The following is a 20928-nucleotide window of genomic DNA, read 5'->3' on the forward strand; positions in this document are numbered from 1 at the left end:
ATGTTGTGTAAAAGGGAAATTTGTTTATTATAAAAAAGTCCACTTTTAGTAGTTCTATTTAATCTTGCAATGAGTTTACATGTGTGGCCCCCCTGAGATCAGATTAAGCTGAATGCGGCCCCTAGACCAAAATGAGTTTGACACCCCTGGTATAGGGCCTTCTTTTGCGGCCAATACAATTCGTCAATTCGTCTTAGGAATGACATATACAAGTCATGCACAGTGGTCAGAGGTATTTTAAACCATTCTTCTTGCAGGATAGTGGCCAGGTCACGATGTGATGCTGGTGGAGGAAAATGTTACCTGACTCGCTCCTTCAAAACACCCCAAAGTGGCTCAATAATATTTAGATCTGTTGACTGTGCAGGCCATGGGAGATGTTCAACTTCACTTTCATGTTCATCAAACCAATCTTTCACCAGTCTTGCTGTGTGTATTGGTGCATTGTCATCCTGATACACGGCACCTCCTTCAGAATACAATGTTTGAACCATTGGATGCTCATGGTCCTCATGGACTCATCAGAGAACAATACATGTTTGAAATTGGCCACAGCCCAAGATTTGCACCATTGAAACCGACGTTTGACAGTGACACGAGTGACAAAAGGTTTGGCTATAGCAGCCCGGCCGTGTATATTGACCCTGTGGAGCTCCCGACGGACAGTTTTGGTGGAAACAGGAAAATTGAGGTGCACATTTAATTTAGCCGTGATTTGGGCAGCCGTGGTTTTATGTTTTTTTGATACAATCCAGGTTAGCATCAGAACATCCCTTTCAGACAGCTTCCTCGTGCGTCCACAGTTAATCCTGTTGGATGTGGTTCGTCCTTCTTGGTGGTATGCTGACATTACCCTGGACACCGTGGCTCTTGATACATCACAAAGACTTGCTGTCTTGGTCACAGATGCGCAAGCAAGACGAGCACCAACAATTTGTCCTCTTTTGAACTCTGGTATGTCACCCATAATGTTGTGTGCATTGCAATATTTTTAACCAAAACTGTGCTCCTACCCTGCTAATTGGACCTTCACACTCTGCTCTTATTGGTTCAATGTGCAATTATGAAGATTGGCCACCAGGCTGGTCCAATTTAGCCATGAAACCTCCCACACTAAAATGAGAGGTGTGTCAGTTTCATTGTCCAACCCCTGTACATTTCTCCAACAAATCATGACTTCTTAAAAAGAAATAAAGGGCATCCCTCTGTCTCTCCATCGTCTCCCATGAAGCTCAAATATCCCGCGATGCCGTGTTATGTTGCGTTGTTATAAGGAAAAGATTATCTTGTTTTAACAAGATAAGTCTCATTAAAACGAGAAACCTATACCGTTAAAACGAGAAAGTTATCTCATTATAACAAGTTACCTTGTCACCTGTCTGGTAGCAAAACGCTTCGATAAGATCCGTGAAAGTCACATCACCTCCCACAGCCGGACGAGACAGCCTGTGAGCCTGCGCTCAAGGCAGCAAATCCAGATATTACACATACCAATCCTTTTTACGCATTTGCAAATCTCACACAGCAGAAGTGTAGCAAAAATCACATGTGTAAAGTGAGCCAACCGAGAAACCGCTTGACTTGTAACCAATGATTTCTGTTAGTGATGGGTCCGGCAACACTGATGCGTCGGCGCATGTGTCGAGCTCATAGAGCAAAACCCGTGTCGATGCGCGTATCGACACGGGAAAGTCACGTGACCGATACAGGAACTGTTTCGAACTGACTGACGCGCCAAACTGTTTCTGTTCCCTCTAAGCTGCACGCGTGTGCATTCGCGCACAGCAAAGCTATGCTGCGCAGTAAATAAAATCCAAGCTGAACTGTAAACAAAATAACGGTTAATAATGGTTAATTTTTAACCATTTTGCAACTCTGGTGTGGTGTACCACAGTCTCGCTTTGTCATCATTTGAAAACTACTTTTTATATTCACCCAGTTTATATTTGCCTGATATTAAAATACTACAATTTGATCTGTCACCTTTCCATTCTACCAAAGTAGAACTGAGATGTTCTTACTAGGTCAGACAAGGAAATGGCTCTGACATGCAGAGGCAGTAAATACAGGTCTCTTTTGGCACTGGGCTTGATTTTTCTTACTATGGATCAGGATAATACGGAGCCCCTAAAGGGACACCGAAGAGAAATTAAAAAAATAATCCTTTCTCGTGCGCACCACTTAGTTTCTCGTGCGCACCAGATCCTTTCTCGTGCGCACCACTTAGTTTCTCGTGCGCACCAGATCCTTTCTCATGCGCACCACTTAGTTTCTCGCATGATCGCATGAGTATTTCGGACAACCGTGTTCATTAGAATGGATGTAGATGAACTAATTGCACTATATTTTCAGTTTGGGCTACCATACAAAGACATTGCTGCATTGCTTGCAAGACGTCACAGTTATGTTGTGTCTGAACGTCACATAAAACGTATCCTGAAGTCCTGTGGTCTATTTCGGCGCAAAGGATATACAAACCTTGAATATGTTGTGGGATTCATTCAAACACAGCTGCAAACGACTGGTCAACTGAACGGATATAGATGGATGTTTACAAAATGTCTGGAAAATGGACTTAAGGTAAAGAAAGAAGAGGTCCGTATTATATTAAAAGAACTTGATCCAAGAGGTGTGGAACTTAGGAGAACCAGACGTCTTCATCGGCGCAGCTACTTTGCAAAGGGGCCGAATTACATATGGCATTTGGACTCCTATGACAAACTGAAACCATTTGGAATCTGCATCAATGGCTGCATTGATGGATTTTCTAGGAAAATCATATGGATGAATGCGTTCACCACCAGCAGTGACCCAAAGATTATTGGAGGCTACTTCATGGACGCAGTTAAGAAAACAGATGGCTGCCCAAGGATCGTCAGAGGTGACAGGGGCACGGAGAATGTCAGAGTGAGAGACTTCCAACGTTTTCTGCGGCGAGATATACAGGATGACTCTGACATTGACAGCTATATAGAGGGGGCAAGCACATCAAACCAGAGAATTGAAAGCTGGTGGGGTTTCCTCAGGAGGGAGTCAATGGAGTTCTATATTTCTCTGTTGGTTGATCTTAAGGATCGTGGTTTGTACAACGGTGAATATTTGGACAAAAGCCTTGTTCAGTTCTGCTTCCTGGGCATCATACAGGTAAGACTCAGAGTTATCTTGGTTCTTTTACATTAAGAAACTTTCCAGCTTTGTATGCATTATTTCCAGAGTGATAAAAAATGACAAACCTGATTTGAACCGGCTGGTAAACTTTGAACAGCACATTTGATGGGAAAGCAAATTAATTAAAAACAGGGACCAAAATTATAATGGTCGAGCACCTATTGCTCGGCACCTCCCCGCTCATCAGAAACCACCTGCGGAGAGAGAGGGAGGAAAACAGCTGCACCCTGACCGGCGCAGCCCGTAGAACCCTACAGCAGCATTAGGCAAAGTTGAAATTTGGGTGTAGGTGCACGGATGATATGCAGTTTCTGCAAATAATCACGTTTGTGTTGCAAATTTCCAGCCATTCACTCATGCCTAATTCTAATATTGCAGCAAACTTTTTCTATACGACTGCCTTACTATCCCTATTGTTTTTATGGTTGCCTGGTATTATGCAATAGTGCATTTTATTCCTATTTGTTTAAAATTGAGACTAATGATGTCCATGTACTGCAAATTAGGGAATGATGTGATTCTTATCATCTCTTTTCTAAGTTAATAATTTCTCTTACTAAAATGAAATGTATAAGGACAGATTTTCTGATGCCATTACTGACTTCACTCTATGTTCATTGTTTTGTCAGGATGAGTTGGATGAGATGACCTCTGTGTGGGATTCACATATTATTCGACCATCAAAAAATTACAGAGTACCCAGTGGCCGACCTAAAGTTATGTACATGTTTCCAGACCTCTACTCAACCAGAGATTGCATTTCACCAGTAAACAGTGATGATGTACAGCTATGCATTACAAACTGTGCATTTCGACAAGCAACACCATGTGACACAGACATCAACAATCTCTGCAACTTTCTGATGGCAGAGTCACATTTGCAGCTCCCATCTGATGGTTTCCAAGCAATTGATCTGTACTTGCATTTGCGAACTAGTATTAGAACTAGTCTATAAGTTGTAGTGACTTACAAATGGTCATCCTGTTTGTTCAGTATCTTTGTAAATAATTTTTATCTTAGAAGATTGTGTTTCTTTCTTTTAGAAATGACTGACATGACACATCGCCTATTAAATAAGGCAAATATAGTTCCTTTTTTCCACAGTTTATTCAGAAACCTGACCTTTATTCATAAAGAAAGCCAGTGAAAAGTTGAACAATGTGTGTTTATTTGTTCACATAACACTCAAAATGTTACTTTGGATATGAAAATCTTCTGAACAAAACTGAAAGTTATGATGAAAAGAAAAGAAGTTAACTTTTTACCACAGAAACATCAACTACTGTGATTAACTAAATCATTGTTTTGAATCAAGAATTTGCGTTGTAGAGCTGTCAAAAATAAACATAAACAGACTCTGAACTTTTTTTTACTTCTACTTTATTTTAAGGTGGTGTGACGTAATACTCCTATAACTTTGTCTAGCATTGTGTTTTTTACAGGCAATTATTTTTGAAATAAAAAATGTTTCTTTCCAGTGTTGGTTGGGCTCTCCACTCACATTTTTTCAAACTCAAAGTTAAAGGACAATAACACTGAAGGGCATAATGCTACAGAATGTCCATTGTAAAACAGTCCCCTGCCAAGATGTTGTCTAGCTCGGTTCTAAACTCCGGGTATGACACATAGGTGCATGGCAGCTCAAGGACAGCTCCACACATGTGTGCCACTACTCTTCGATTTAAGCCAGATAACCTATTAAATGTAATTTCAATGGTGTCTTTGCATAGCACTGTGGACCCTGTGCAGAAGCGCAAGAACGTTTCTAACTTTTTTTGGTCAATGCTTCGAACATACCTCAATAGATGGTTTAGAGCTGTCTGCTCCTGTGAATTTAGGCTTTCACTTGATGGTTTTATCATTTGGGCTACTTTTTTGTCTGTTGCCCTCTTTGACTCATAAAGTTCAATAATATTTTCTTTGCTGGCTAGTGATGGCACCGCATTGTAAAAACAGGAGTGAAAACTGTCTATTACAAATTTTGGTTCTTGAAGAAGAACTTTATGTGCAATTGTGGAAAGGGAAGCCTGCACATTTTCTTTAGTAGGCAAGTTGTGTGAGCCCATCCTTGAAAATAGGTCAAGCAAGTCTTCCTCAACATCTTCATCCAAGTTTCCTTGTAGAACTTTGTCTACTGTCAGCCGTTCATGTGCTGAAATGAACCTATGGAAGCACATCATCAGCAGTTCCTCATCCACTGAACTAACCCCCTGAAAGCAGGCGAGGATAAAAGCTGGAGACAATTGGATTGGTATGATGTTGTGGTCCAAGTATCCTTTCAACCAAATTCTTCCAACCGCTTCCCAGTGCTTTTCAGTGAAGTCTGGTCGAAGCCTGGGTACTCGTTCATCCTCCCCCTCACACAGCTCTAAGAAACGTTCCCAGAAAGCTGAGTACACCTCTCTTGACACACCATCACTGTCAAAAGCTTTTTCATTTATGAGTTCCATTTTTAGCTGAACATTCATAACTGCTGGTTCCATAAAAATGTTTATGAGATCACTAACAACATTAATTCGTCTAATCTGAACACAGTGTATTTCTTTGTCATTTTGGCCTGGCTGTGCAAAGATACTGTGTAATGATGCAGCTCCATCATTCAGTGTTGAATGCTGTAAGATAAAAAAAGAGTATTCAACTTTAACAAAAAAGTATAGCCAACATGTAAAGTACTTGCTGAATCAGGATTTTTTTCTAAATTAATATTTTTTTAAATGATTGAACATAAATCAAATTTAAATATGGAATTCTTTACTTTTATTAATATTGTTTAGTTTTAAATAGCTAATGAATTAATCTAAAAGAGACAAAATATACAAGAAAGAGAGGCAGAGACAAAAAATCGTTTTGAAAGTTTTTTTATATTTACCTGAGAGGAGTTAATGTCATCTTGGTTCCACAGAAGGGTGGAGTCTAGACTCTCTTCATCATGATTAGAAACTGGCCCAAACTGAATTTCAAAATCTTCAGCAGATGCATTAATAGCCACAACTGGAGTAAACTGAAGAACTTGATCGGCATCTTGATTGTGGGATAGAATGAAACAGTCATCCTCAGCTTCTGGATTGTCTGCACCTTCATGAGGATGGGATCCAGCAGCTTCAAATGAAGAATCCAGCATTTCTTTGTGGATTATTTCAAGAGAAGGTGACTGTGATTGCTTGCTTGATTTGTCTGCCTGTCAATAAACACAGTAAAATCAATACTGTAGATTTATAGTGAAATGTTTCATTATATTTCTGAAATAATGTTAAAAGAAAAAAAGTACATTAAGTTGTCTTTCTACATCTCCAGATTTAAGACATTGTCATAAAGTGGTATTACCTCACACTGTGCTATGAACACAGTGTATGTCCTAGATTCAAAAGATTTTACTCAGGTTGTAATGCAACATTATGTAATCTGGTGCATTATATATAATACAATATTGGCTTCTAAATGTAAGAAAACATCTTAATAGCATGTTGTAATAACCGTGGCAAAATACATAAAATTACACGGCTGAATTTGATGTAATAGTCTGCCTCATCATACATTACCATTAGTACATTTTACATTGGATAAGGAATGCTTAACTGGTCCCTCTTTCTTAAAAAGTGATAATGTAATATCACTTACATACTATATCTATCTATCTATCTATCTATCTATCTATCTATATATATATATATATATATATATATATATATATATCACAAATTAATAAAACAAGGTCTTTAAACATTTTCTAAACAGTAAAAAATCACGTGATGCACATTTGCATTATTGATTGAAGGACTAGCAAGTCCGCTGGGTTAACTTGCCACTTCTTCTAAAAATCAGCATAGGAAGAGCCTGCTTTATTACTTTGTGGTGTGTATTTTATAAATTTGGAAACAGCTACCGTTTTTTTTTTTTTTTTTTTTTCTTTTCTTTACCGAGAAATCTTTCAGAAGTGAAGTGAAAGAGTTAAAAATAGCATAAGAAGACCCTGTTTTATTAATTTGTGGTGTGTATTTTATAATTTTGGAAACAGCTACCGATTAAAGTACATTTTAAAACCTTGAGTTGAGATTTTTAATTTTTGGTTTTAACTGAGAAATCTATCGGACGTCACGTGACAGTGTTCAGCCCAGCCTCCCTCGCTGCAATGCGCGCTCCCGACACAGGGGAAACAGATTTCCATGGGGGAACAGAATTGCGCACAACACCTGTACCTATCTGCAGCTGTCAATGGGCGAGAGGCGGGGTACAACCTGGACAGGTCGCCAGTACATCGCAGGGCAGACATAGTCCAGACTTTTGCCCAATTTACTGTGATATCACCAAGACTTGCTGCGCTAGGATAGCAGGTGTCTTTGTGCCAAAGGACTTATCCCCGCCAAAATTTGCATCCCCTGCGTCGGGAGCGCATTCAGCTGGAAGAATTAATCCAGTCAACTCCGCCTCATTTCCAACCTATTAGGCGTGGAAATTAAGATGTTTTACTTTTCTTCATTAAATATAGCAATGGTGTCGTTACATTATTGTTCAATTAGTGGGTTAAAACTGAAAATGTTACACTTGTTAGTGCAATCGTAAGGGATTGCTATGTCGGTTAAAACTCGATTTATCACTCAATATAACACGTTCTGGAAAGTAAACGGCTCACTGGTTGTACAAAAGATAATCCCCGCAATTGCAAATGCCTACACTGAGCGCACCACATGCGCAGCATTCAATACAGAGCAGACATTGCTCAGGGATCTGCAGTGTGTGCGTCCATAGAACCAAACCACACACACACACGCGCACCTCTTGTATCTTCAGATACTTAAATGCAGATAAACTAATTGAACTGCATTAAAGGACTCCGCCTCTTATTCTTGTGAGCACCTGAACATCCATTCAGTGTTCTGACCCGACACCCTGAAGTGTTTGCAGCCACCTAAAATCCACATACAGTCAATCTGTCATACATTGGTAATTTAGCCTACTACTGTCTACTTTTCTTTCCTATCTTTTTTCTTTTTCTTTTTTGCTAGCTAGATCAGCATGAATGGATCATATAAAGCGTATTTCACGTGATCAAATGAACACCGAATAAAGGGACAGCCAAAATGATCAGATCTAATAAGAGTTTAATTCAACCAAGAACCATATGAAAATATTAACCATATAAAGAAAATGAGATATATCGCTTCTAAAAATAGAACATTATGAGGAGTTTCAAAAAATCAATTTTATTTTTTTAGAATGTGATGTTTAAAAATATTTAGACTTCACAACGCTGGAGGTTAAAAGTTTGATTGATTTCAAGCACTCTCCCGACGCAGGGGATACAAATTCTGGCGGAGAGAAATCGTTTGGCCCCTGTGCTATCCTAGCAGGTCTTAGGGATATCACAGTAAATAGGGCCAAAGTCTCGGCTATTTCTGCCCTGTGATGGACTGGCGAACTGTCCAGGTTGTACCCCGCCTCTCGCCCATTGACAGCTGGAGATAGGTACCAGCAAACGAGCAGCAAAACTCAAATCACGTGACCAGTTAGACCTGAGCGCAACGGTTTATTTTTTCTATCGGCTATAACTTATTAACGTGCTAGCGAAAACACGGAAGCATTGGTGTTTTGAGATCACTGCTATGTGTAGCAACTGATCCAAGTGAAAGAAAGTTGCCCGCTGACAATTCATACGAAATGTCATCACACAGATTCCGGCCTACGGCCTATAGTTTGTGAAATCTAAATATGAATCACATCACACTGTGTGATTTTAATAATACTATTAGGTCTTACTTCTCCATCTTCTTCACTTGTTGAAAAAATTGGTATCACATCGGACTCTGTAGATTTCCCTGGGTTATTCCTTTGATCATTGGTTGATCTTTCATATCTTCTTGTTCGTTTCCTTGCACACTGCCTCTGGATTCTCCTGGTCTATATTAAATGAAAAAGTTGTGATGTATAATTTTTCATGGAAAGCTGTTTTATTATTCAGCAGGCTAATGCAGGCTTTACACCATTGTTCATATACTGTGTATTAATTAACACGTTTTTAAGATTTCGCTGCCATGCAGAAAACGTTGCTGGAGCAACAGCACTGAAAAGGTGAACAGTTGTTCCTCTAAAGAATTTTAAAAACGTTTCAAATGTACTTCACTGATGCAATAATCACATTTTCATTGGTTTGTGATTCAGTCATATGGCTAATGGTTGAAAACAATAAATCATTAAATGCGTTAGTTTCAACTGCATTATTTTTATTTGGAATTACGTTACAACAGCGAACGAAGGATTACCTTTCTTTGCATGTCCTCCGTGTCCTCAAAATCCGAAGACATATCTGAAAACTGGTCATGTAGTTTTTCCTTTCCTCGAGAGCAGGTGTAAATTCGCAGCATTTTTATTTTGGTCTGCTCATACAGTTGGTTTACTGTGCTTTCCAGAGGAACGTTCTCGTGACTAAAATCACGTATGTCAAAGACGAAATCCTCCGCTGATCCTTTGGGAGATTGTCCGTTTGGAAAGAACAGGGCTTTTCCCATTTCCAACAGTTCCCCCATTGTAATATTTTTCTGGACACTCAGATGTCTTGTTCCACCTCCATGTCTTGTTCGAACCTGGTGAAAATCCCCGTTGTTAAAATGGAGCCATCCCATTTCAACCCGTCGATTATCTTTTGCGGCATGTTGATTGCCAAACCTCCGTGGTCTACCGCTTTCAGCAGATCACTGTTCTGTCAATTTTTGACGTACTCGCTTCATGAGGGCGGACTTCACTCCTGCTGTTTGGAAAATCTCACTTCTTTGCTGACAAAATGCTTTTACTGCGAGTCGGTCTCCATATTTCATAATATATTGTCCCAGTTCCTCATCAGTCATCACATTTATGACGTTAATATCAATCTAAAAATGAGATCACACTGACAGACTATTAATTATTGAAAAAAGGCTGTAAAATAGTATCTGATTGAAGAGGTAAGGTGTGATGGCGAGTCCTGTGCTACTGCTAATTTACCGACTGAAATGGAATTACAACACTGTAATTAAATATCATGCTAATGGTTTAACAAACCTAGTATATTGATTAACTAACCTTATCTTCCTTCAGTTTTTCGGCGACATTGTCGGGTATATTTCGGGTTTTCAAAAAGTTTATTAAATCTTCTTCATCAGCCATCTTGTTAGCATCGACGGGAAGATAGACAATATCTGGTGCGCACGAGAAACTAAAACTGGTGCGCACGAGAAAGTATCAGGTGCGCACGAGAAACTAAAACTGGTGCGCACGAGAAACTATCTGGTGCGCACGAGAAACTAAGTGGTGCGCACAAGAAAGTATTATTTTTTAATTTCTCTTCGGTGTCCCTTTAGGGGCTCCGTAGGATAAAGCTACTTACTAAAATTAAAGTAGAAAGCTCTCCTGTTTTAGTTAGTTTTACCAGGTCAATCTGATATGGGGCACCAAGAGTCCTGCAAGAGCTTTACACCAAGGTAGACAAACATAACCCTGCATAGTGCAGCATTTGATACTGTCGATCACTCCATTCTGTTAGAGCGCCTGGAGAACTGGGTCGGCGTCTCTGGTACAGCACTCCACTGGTTTAAATCCTACTTAAAGGACAGGGAATTTTTTTGTGTCAGTAGGTAACTTTACATCCCAGACGACAAAAATCACATGTGGGGTTCCCCAAGGGTCCATCCTGGGTCCCCTCCTATTCAATATCTACATGCTCCCCCTAGCTCAGATAATAAAAAATAACAACATCAGCTACCTTAACTATGCAGACGACACACAGCTTTACATCACCATGTCACCAGGTGACTATAAACCAGTTCAAGCACTGAGTAAATGCCTAGAAGAAATCAATACGTGGATGTGCCAAAATTTTCTTCAATTGAATAAAAACAAAACTGAAGTAATAATTTTTGGACCAATAGAGGAGAGATCAAAAGTTAGCACACAGCTTCAGTCGCTTCAGCTAAAAACCACTGATCAGGCCCGAAACCTGGGTGTAGTGATGGACTCAGACCTGAACCTTCAAAAGCATCTAAAGACAATTACAAGGTCGGCTTTTTATCACCTGAGGAACATTTCCAGGATTCAAGGACTAATGTCTCAGCAGGATCTGGAAAAACTAATCCATGCGTTTATTTTTAGTAGAATTGATTACTGCAACGGTGTTTTTACAGGTCTGCCTAAAAAGTGGATCAGACAGCTGCAGCTGATCCAGAAAGCTGCTGCCCGCGTTCTCACTAAGACTAAGAAAGTAGAGCACATCACCCCAGTTCTAAAGTCATTACACTGGCTCCCTGTATCTCAGAGAATAGACTTTAAAATACTTCTGTTAGTCTATAAATCCCTAAATGGCTTAGCACCTAAATACATCACAGACTTGTTATCAGCGTATAAACCCTCCAGACCACTCAGGTCTTCTGGCTCCAGCCTTCTCTGCATACCTAGAACCAGAACCAAACACGGAGAAGCAGCATTTAGTTCCTATGCTCCACTTATCTGGAACAAACTTCCAGAAAACTGTAAAAGTGCTGAAAGCCTGAGTTCCTTTAAATCGAGATTAAAAACACATTTGTTTAAAATTGCCTTTGAATGTTCAAGTTAAACTGTTTTACCGTTTTCAAATGTTTTTTTTCTACATTCTATCCCTACTTGCTTTTATTCCTATATTTTAATCATGTAAAGCACTTTGCATTGTCTCTGTACTGAATTGTGCTATATAAATAAATTTGCCTTGCCTTGCCTGCATATGAAGAAAAGAAAATAGAGAGAGAGATCTGCCCTCTAACACAAACAGGCACCACCATCTTGTTTCATTCAGTCTGAGTTTAAAATCAGGAGAGGAGACATCACGAGGGACTGATCGTCAAAAAGCTTAGCACCAGGTGGACTTGGTGTAATGTGAGAGCTTTGTTACATCAGACAGCCCATAACAATGGGTTTTAAAATGTGTCTTTTAAACATTTGCTTTGCACTGAGACTAGTGTTGCAAACTGCTATCTGATGGGTTGAATTGTTATTTGAACTTAAAAGGCGTTCTTAAAAGGCGTATGAAATTAATACAGGATACTCCTAAATGAGATGCTGTCCACATCAAGAGGCCTGTTACATTTCTCAGCAACCTAAACAGCAAATCATCAATAAACTCATGGACTTTGTCTACTAAGGCCAATCACAAGTATTGTCTTTCAACAATTAGGATACACTTCAAAGCATCACAAGATTTTGACAAAAGTACCAGCATTGTTCCCTAGTGAAGACAGGGAGAATCCAAACAAAGGCCACGTTTGTGCACACAAGCAAGGGATTCAATATTTTTTTTTATTGTTTCCCAGCAGAGTAACTGGGTCCTCTGTTCATTGTGTTAATCAGAGTAACAGCCTGGGGGAAGAAGCTGTCCCCATGGTGGCAGGATTTTACAAACAGAGCTCTGCATCGCCTCCCTGAAGGTAGACATTTAAAGCAGAGCTTTATAAGTTCTGATCGTCAGAAAGCTTAGCACCAGCGGTCACCTCTGCATACCTGATTGTTTGTTGGAGTCTGATCTTGTCTTCGCTTTGTGGGTTAACTAAACCAGACAGTGATGGATGTGCAGAGGACAGACTGAACAATGGCAGTGTAGAAAATGCCCAGCAGCTCCTGTGAAAGGTTTTACCTGATGTCAGATGACGAGCAGTGGGATGAGACATGGTGCAGGAGGGAGGTTTACTGGAGAAAAAAAAAACATCAGCCATATCAGTTTTTTGTCCATTCCTCTACTTAATTTTGAACAGCTTGTAATGGCACTATGTTGCTGACTGACTGCAACATTATACGAACATCCCCAAAAGCAGGTAAGCTATATAACATAAAACTAATACGTCTCTTGGCATACATTAAACTGTAACAATGAATAGTAGGATTTTATTTATTTATTTTTTATCCATTCTGTTATGGAGGACCAATCCTGCCATAATTAAAAATACACACAGAAATAAATGAAGGACTTAATAATATAAAATGGCTTAAGAAAAGTGTCTAATAATATTAATTTGTGTGCCATTTAATGTGACAAAATAATAAAAATAAGATATTTCTTCAACAATTCATCAATTATTCATCAAAAAATATATATTTTAACTTACACTTTTATTTTTACTTTTCTTCTTGCTTTTATGCTGACTTATTTTTAACCCTTGTATTTCTGAAACAATCATTTATTTCTGCCTCTAACATTTCTAGCTGTTTTTTTACCCAAAGGATTTACACCTGCCCTTTTATTTCCTTTTCCCCTTTTTCCACTTCGTGTATTTCTAGTTCTTGTATTTAAAGCAACATTTTTAAAGCATGTTTTTACTCCACCATAAATATTTCTTTCTATTTTATTTTAAACTTATATTTCTGAAACATATATTTATTTCTGCCTCTAACTTTTCTAGCTGTTTTTTTACCCAAAGGATTTACGCCTGCCCTTTTATTTCCTTTTCCCCTTTTTCCACTTTGTGTATTTCTACTTCTTGTTTTTAAAGCAACATTTCTAAAGCATGTTTTTCCTCCACCATAAATATTTCTTTCTAATTTATTTTAAACTTATATTTCTGAAACAATCATTTATTTCTGCCTCTAACTTTTCTAACTGTTTTTTTACCAACCCAATTTTTGCCTGCCCTTTTTATTTCCTTCTCCCTTTTTTCCACTTCTTGTATTTCTACTTGGTGTTTTTTTACTTCCTCTTTTTCCACTTTGTTTATTTCTACTTTGCGTTTTACTTCCTCTTTTTCCACTTTGTGTATTTCTACTTCGTGTTTTTTTACTTCTTCTTTTTCCACTTTGTGTATTTCCACTTCATGTATTTCTACTTGGTGTTTTTTTACCTCCTCTTTTTCCACTTCGTGTATTTGTGCTTCGTGTTTTATTACTTCCTCTTTTTCCACTTGGTCTGACTGCAGCTGTTAATGTTAATACGATGGCAGGGAGGGAGGGGGGAGAGGGGGGGCGGTGTCACCGGCAAAGCTTCACAACTATTGGCTAAGGCCTGCCTCCCCGGAAACGAGCCTGCATCAGCTGGCCGCTTTCCCAGAATGCACTGCGGCCGCAGCTTGCTTATGGACAGCGCTAACAGAGATCACAGTGGTAAGTTAAAAAATACCTTTTCTGCTGCTGTTGTTCTTTAAAAGTACGTTTGAGGCAACAACATTATACTTTTAAGCTTCCCTATATGGCCTGTTTACAGAGTTAGTGTGTAATTTAAAAAGAACAAGTCCGACATGAGTGGACCACAGTGATCCGCAGATTCATTCGGGAGCGTCAGAAAGCTATGGTGCGTTCAGGAGCATGGGACATTTCATATTTACAAGGAAAGAGGCATAAAACGGAACAGAACTTCACTCATACAATATTTTGTCTATCCAGAAACAGTGTGGGCTTTCTTACAATACTGAATGCTCTATAATTGTATTTCGGTTATTTTTTTATTATGCACACCTGCTAGCTTTTTATTCTGAAACTTCTAATGTCCCATGCTCCTGAATGCACCATAGCTTTCTGAATGCGCTGTGCTGTGTAGATAGATTCACGTCTGATCTTCCGCTTAAGACAAAGCTTTGCAGTTTCAAAACTCATGTCGGCTCTCACGGATTACTGTTGTGTGAATGACAAGAGACCACAACAAATAAATCAGCCATTCCTCTAGGGAACGCAAAAGTATTCTGAGGTAACGCAAAAAAATATATATTTTCCCCATGTCCCCTAAAGGGCTCTGTATACACTTCCCTCTGCCTTGTCGTGTGTCAAGTGCTGCTGGTTCTGATGCCGTTTTTTGTTGTTTTAATTCGGCAAAACGTTCATTTGTTTTGTGTTTATCTCACTGACTTGAGTTGCTTTATTAACTCAATACTTGCTGGAATAAATTATGTCTCCCAAGGACGACAGCAGCATTAAGGACAAAACGCATAAGCAGAAGCAGTTAGTTATCAGCTATTATATAGGTTACAAAATATGTTCGGTCTGCGAGTGTCATGTTAGTTACACATAGCAGAAGCAGTCGTAATATTGCCTAGCTTTTAGGTTTAACGTGGGTTCTGTTGTCTGTTCGTCTTTTATTATGAAGTATTACATAATTGACATTTATATTTTAAACAGGGACCACAGAAGGAACCCAGGCCCTCATCAACTGGCGTATTCCCAATGAGGGCCTATTTACAGGCAGGAGGAACTCCTCCAAAACCGAATGGCAGTAAGTAATTTTTATTTATGTCTGCCTAAATGTTTATGTTCAGCTCTTGTGACACTAAACTTGTTTTCTATTCAACTAGTGATTTTGGCTACCAAAAGGGCCAATAAATATTTGTCCCTTTTAGAAAAACTTGACAAGTTTTAAATAAAATCTATAAATGTTTTTCTTATCTAAGTGAGTTTCTTTTGAGCAAGGACACAGAGAATTGAGAGGGGAAAGAAAACAATTGTAACAGTGTAAAAAGACATTTATTTTATACAAATGATTTTACTTTGGAACAGAGTCAAGATGTAACATGTTCAGAACAATTAACATAAGATTTAAAACAAATAATTAACTTTTATAAACACCATGGACAAAGAGAACACCCACAAACATACAATTGATAAATAACAGGAATGGAAATTAATTTACTGATTTAATTTGTTTTACAGGTAGTGGAAAAAAAATTAAATGAAGCAGCATGTGTACATAACTACAACTGATCTAGGTTAGGTCACATGTAGGCTTGTTCACTTAAACATGCAGCCAGCTCTGCCGGGCTGCCAGTCTGGCTCGGAGGCAGCTTCCAGACAGCTTGCTGTCTTCAGCCGCCGGATGCCGTCCTCTTCTGGGTAAACCTCCTCCTCCTCCACGTCAAGCTGGTCCCCTGCCTCTATACTAATATTGTGGAGGATGCAGCAGGCGGCGATTACTTTTGGGGCAAATGTCGGGCGGACCTCCAGCGCCCTAAAGAAAATGGAACGCCACCACGTCTTTATAGCACCAAAGGCACGCTCAGTGATGTTTCTTGCCTTGGCGTGGTGCCTGTAGTGGCGTGCCTCAACTTGGACTGTACCAAATATAAAATAACTTGTAATTTAGGTAATATGCTGATATGTCTTAATGTTCTATCCAATTAATATAATCTATGTATCAATTTTGTGTCATTGTTGGCTCTATTTAAGGACAAGAAGGTAAGAGATCTTAATGGCAACTGGCGGGCGATAGAGCGTCAGGGAGGTGATTGGGTCCAGGAGGCATGGGAACACACCATTGCAGTGTAGAAAAAAAATCCCTTAGGTGGGTATAAAGCATTTTTATACAACGGAGAGCGCCACAGTACCAGTGAGTGATGGACAAAGCCTACATTGTCGATGTAAACATTCAAAATCTTTCCCCGTGCGTCACACACACCCTGCAGGATGATTGAAGGGAAGAGTTTTCTGTTTAAATAACATTTCTTTTGTGGCTCTGCAGGTGGAACAATTCGCACGTCACCCACCAATGGCACCGACTGCTCCTTTGAGCGCCTCGATCCCGGCAAGGCGGGCAAAACCAGCACCCACTCCCTCCAAATCTTGTCTTTTTGGGAAGAAATTTTTTTTTAATGATCCCCATCAAGGAGTTCATGACTCTGTGCACCACCTGGCACACAGGGGCATCACAAAGATGTCGGCTGTTTCCCTATAGGATGCACCGCCGCCAGCCAGAAGAGGGTCACCAGCACTCTCCTTATCCTCACATGTTTTGTTGGTGTTTCTTCCTGTAAATAAAAAATGCCAGATGTTACCATAATTGGTTTTTAATTTCTCACCTTTTCATATCATAAAACTATACCTGGTTAACATGTAAATTAATATAGTTCTCAAGAAAGAAAAAGTAAAATGTATAGTCCTGTAAAACTAGTCAAGTATAGCAAATGTAACAAATGGCTTCTCTTCTCTGGTGTTTTTATAATGTACAGATTCTCATTGTAAGATGTATTGATTAATTTTGCCATTTCACTAAGAATGAACTGAACTAACTGCACATAATTTATAGATTAATCACTGTAAAAGTGGGCAGACAGAAATGACTTTTCCTATCTTAATGATCAATGCTGTGGTCAGTAGGTACAACAAAGTACCCTAACCCTGCAATGTTATGTTAAAATTGTGTTTTCGTTTTCCCATGAGTTATAGAGAAATGGTCACAATTTCAACCTTATCACTTGTTCAATACCATCCTCAATGTTTTTTTTTAAGATAAAAGTAGGAAATAGGCATGTTAATCTTAAAATGACTACCAGTTGGCACAGTTGGGCTAGCAAAGCAACTCAAGTCAGTGAGATAAACACAAAACAAATGAACGTTTTGCCGAATTAAAACAACAAAAAACGGCATCAGAACCAGCAGCACTTGACACACGACAAGGCCGAGGGAAGTGTATACAGAGCCCTTTAGGGGACATGGGGAAAATATATATTTTTTTGCGTTACCTCAGAATACTTTTGCGTTCCCTAGAGGAATGGCTGATTTATTTGTTGTGGTCTCTTGTCATTCACACAACAGTAATCCGTGAGAGCCGACATGAGTTTTGAAACTGCAAAGCTTTGTCTTAAGCGGAAGATCAGACGTGAATCTATCTACACAGCACAGCGCATTCAGAAAGCTATGGTGCATTCAGGAGCATGGGACATTAGAAGTTTCAGAATAAAAAGCTAGCAGGTGTGCATAATAAAAAAATAACCGAAATACAATTATAGAGCATTCAGTATTGTAAGAAAGCCCACACTGTTTCTGGATAGACAAAATATTGTATGAGTGAAGTTCTGTTCCGTTTTATGCCTCTTTCCTTGTAAATATGAAATGTCCCATGCTCCTGAACGCACCATAGCTTTCTGACGCTCCCGAATGAATCTGCGGATCACTGTGGTCCACTCATGTCGGACTTGTTCTTTTTAAATTACACACTAACTCTGTAAACAGGCCATATAGGGAAGCTTAAAAGTATAATGTTGTTGCCTCAAACGTACTTTTAAAGAACAACAGCAGCAGAAAAGGTATTTTTTAACTTACCACTGTGATCTCTGTTAGCGCTGTCCATAAGCAAGCTGCGGCCGCGGTGCATTCTGGGAAAGCGGCCAGCTGATGCAGGCTCGTTTCCGGGGAGGCAGGCCTTAGCCAATAGTTGTGAAGCTTTGCCGGTGACACCGCCCCCCCTCTCCCCCCTCCCTCCCTGCCATCGTATTAACATTAACAGCTGCAGTCAGACCAAGTGGAAAAAGAGGAAGTAATAAAACACGAAGCACAAATACACGAAGTGGAAAAAGAGGAGGTAAAAAAACACCAAGTAGAAATACATGAAGTGGAAATACACAAAGTGGAAAAAGAAGAAGTAAAAAAACACGAAGTAGAAATACACAAAGTGGAAAAAGAGGAAGTAAAACGCAAAGTAGAAATAAACAAAGTGGAAAAAGAGGAAGTAAAAAAACACCAAGTAGAAATACAAGAAGTGGAAAAAAGGGAGAAGGAAATAAAAAGGGCAGGCAAAAATTGGGTTGGTAAAAAAACAGTTAGAAAAGTTAGAGGCAGAAATAAATGATTGTTTCAGAAATATAAGTTTAAAATAAATTAGAAAGAAATATTTATGGTGGAGGAAAAACATGCTTTAAAAATGTTGCTTTAAATACAAGAACTAGAAATACACGAAGTGGAAAAAGGGGAAAAGGAAATAAAAGGGCAGGTGTAAATCCTTTGGGTAAAAAAACAGCTAGAAATGTTAGAGGCAGAAATAAATGATTGTTTCAGAAATACAAGGGTTAAAAATAAGTCAGCATAAAAGCAAGAAGAAAAGTAAAAATAAAAGTGTAAGTTAAAATATATATTTTTTGATGAATAATTGATGAATTGTTGAAGAAATATCTTATTTTTATTATTTTGTCACATTAAATGGCACACAAATTAATATTATTAGACACTTTTCTTAAGCCATTTTATATTATTAAGTCCTTCATTTATTTCTGTGTGTATTTTTAATTATGGCAGGATTGGTCCTCCATATTCTGTAACTCTTCTCACTTTTTAAAAAAAATGAATGCAGATGGCGCTGGGGAGAATTGGTGTTGTTTGATAAGAAATGCATTTAGCTCCCATTACATTTACACCAATAATAATTTTCTTGCTGTAATGACAAAAACACACAAAACTTTTTTTTTTCTTCTGAAATATAGTCCTACTGTTGATTGCCTTTAGTTATACTCCTTTATATTGATAAATAAAACCTTCTCAAAGGGTACAACCTTACCTCATAACAGATCTGTTTTTTTCCCTTTTTCAGTTTTGAAAAGATGGCAGCCCTAACATCTATAAATTCCAAAAGAGTCAACAAGCTATCATTGTAAAAACAACTCAGGACCTTTCATATTAATGCTTCGCTAAAACGAAAAAAAAGGAGACAAGCTGTTTTTGGTGAGAAGGTCAAACTGAACTTCTGGCTTTCACCACAAGGAACTGTTAAGAAAATGATGCAATTTGTTCACCCAGGTTCTGTAAAACTAATAAAATGTGCATTAAAAGCATTTAAACATAGTTCATGCAAAATCATGGAATTGTTTTCTAAGTGGCATTGACCCTTTTTTCTGGTTTAATCTTTTTTTCCATGTAAAATAGAAACGGTGCTAGAAATTCCAAGAGACTGCAGATAATAATAAACCTTTCAAGCAGATTCTGACAGGTGCTCCAACAGTACCATCATTTGTAATCCCCCCCCCCCATCAGTTTGTTCTTTGATTACTAAGAATAACACTTCTACTCAAGGGAGGGCCCTTGAGCAATCAACAAACACACACATCAATTTACATTGGGATGAGAACTCGTTAACTCTCTGCGGGTGATCCGTATCGCCCTCAGCTGCAATTCCCGAGTCAGACGTTTGTCCTCGGTGAGATATCAGCAATCACCATTTTAAATGAGCAAAGGTGATATGAAATGCTAATTCAGCAACCAAGATCAATACATTCACCCTGGGGAATAAAGTAAAGCACTACTTGCCACAAACTGTTGTCCTTGAGCCCTCAGTGAAAAGCATTTCAGTGCAAAGCACGAACAATCACGTATTCTGACCAAACAAAGCTTTTCCGTCTGGCGAATTCCAAAAACCCTAAACTTAATTCCGCATTAATTATTATGCTGAAACACACACTACAGTCATGTTCAAGTAGAGTGTCTTCTTGAACATAATCCCTTTTGAGTCTGAAAGGGGGGTCTGCTATGATATTACAGGTTGGACTCATTTTGAATTTGTGAGAATATAGTGTAAATCTGAATTGCTGATGCAAACCAAATAGGTGTTGCTGTCAGATAAATTCTGAAGATAGATGCAGACCCGGTGCTGACTATAGGCAGTATAGGCAAATGCTAGAGGCGCCATGGATTCACAGGCGTGCAATGAGGGTGAGGTTTATTTATTTATTTTCCATACTAACAGCCTACAGGTAAGACTACTTTATATGTTATTTCATGATATTACCAAAACCCGCTACAAATTAACTTAAGTATATAATTCCAAAGGTCTTCTGCTAGCCAGAGAGCACACCAAGGGCAAAACAAAAACAGCTGGCTAATAGAAGAATATTTTGTTGTTTTGTACCAAACATTTTCCATTTGAGAAAATGTGCATTTGTCATTGAAAATCTCATCCTAAAAAAGTGTCCATATGCATCTTCTCCTTTTGCTAGAGGGCCAATTTTGTACCATTCTTGAAGTGGGGTTGGGGACAAAATTATTCAGAGGGCCGCAGTCTTTGGACACCCCTGCCCTAAATCTACAAA

The 20928-nt window shown here is 38.8% G+C and overlaps 2 protein-coding genes and 1 long non-coding RNA gene across 4 annotated transcripts; 2 read left to right on the forward strand and 1 right to left on the reverse strand.

The window, feature by feature from the left end:
• Positions 1-2270: 2270 nt before the first annotated feature.
• LOC118561813 lies at positions 2271-4531 on the forward strand. The gene is made up of 2 exons (XM_036134057.1): positions 2271-3144; positions 3798-4531. Exons 1-2 carry the CDS (start codon positions 2317-2319, stop codon positions 4122-4124), a joined length of 1155 nt encoding a protein of 384 aa, XP_035989950.1. The 5' UTR covers positions 2271-2316; the 3' UTR covers positions 4125-4531.
• LOC118561812 lies at positions 4316-9478 on the reverse strand. The gene is made up of 4 exons (XM_036134056.1): positions 9427-9478; positions 8924-9064; positions 6039-6347; positions 4316-5781 (listed from the first exon to the last, which is right to left on the reverse strand). Exons 1-4 carry the CDS (start codon positions 9466-9468, stop codon positions 4720-4722), a joined length of 1554 nt encoding a protein of 517 aa, XP_035989949.1. The 5' UTR covers positions 9469-9478; the 3' UTR covers positions 4316-4719.
• A 4731-nt stretch (positions 9479-14209) lies between these two features.
• On the forward strand, positions 14210-16870 carry LOC118561832. 2 transcript variants are annotated; one of them, XR_004930304.1, is made up of 4 exons: positions 14210-14254; positions 15263-15356; positions 16304-16312; positions 16596-16870. It is a non-coding gene; the product is annotated as an uncharacterized LOC118561832 (long non-coding RNA). The 2 variants fall into 2 exon arrangements; XR_004930303.1 differs by lacking the exon at positions 16304-16312.
• The last annotated feature ends 4058 nt before the right edge of the window (positions 16871-20928 follow it).

Source organism: Fundulus heteroclitus, unplaced genomic scaffold (assembly GCF_011125445.2).
Source record: "Fundulus heteroclitus isolate FHET01 unplaced genomic scaffold, MU-UCD_Fhet_4.1 scaffold_73, whole genome shotgun sequence".
In the NCBI taxonomy this organism is placed as follows: Eukaryota; Metazoa; Chordata; class Actinopteri; order Cyprinodontiformes; family Fundulidae; genus Fundulus; species Fundulus heteroclitus.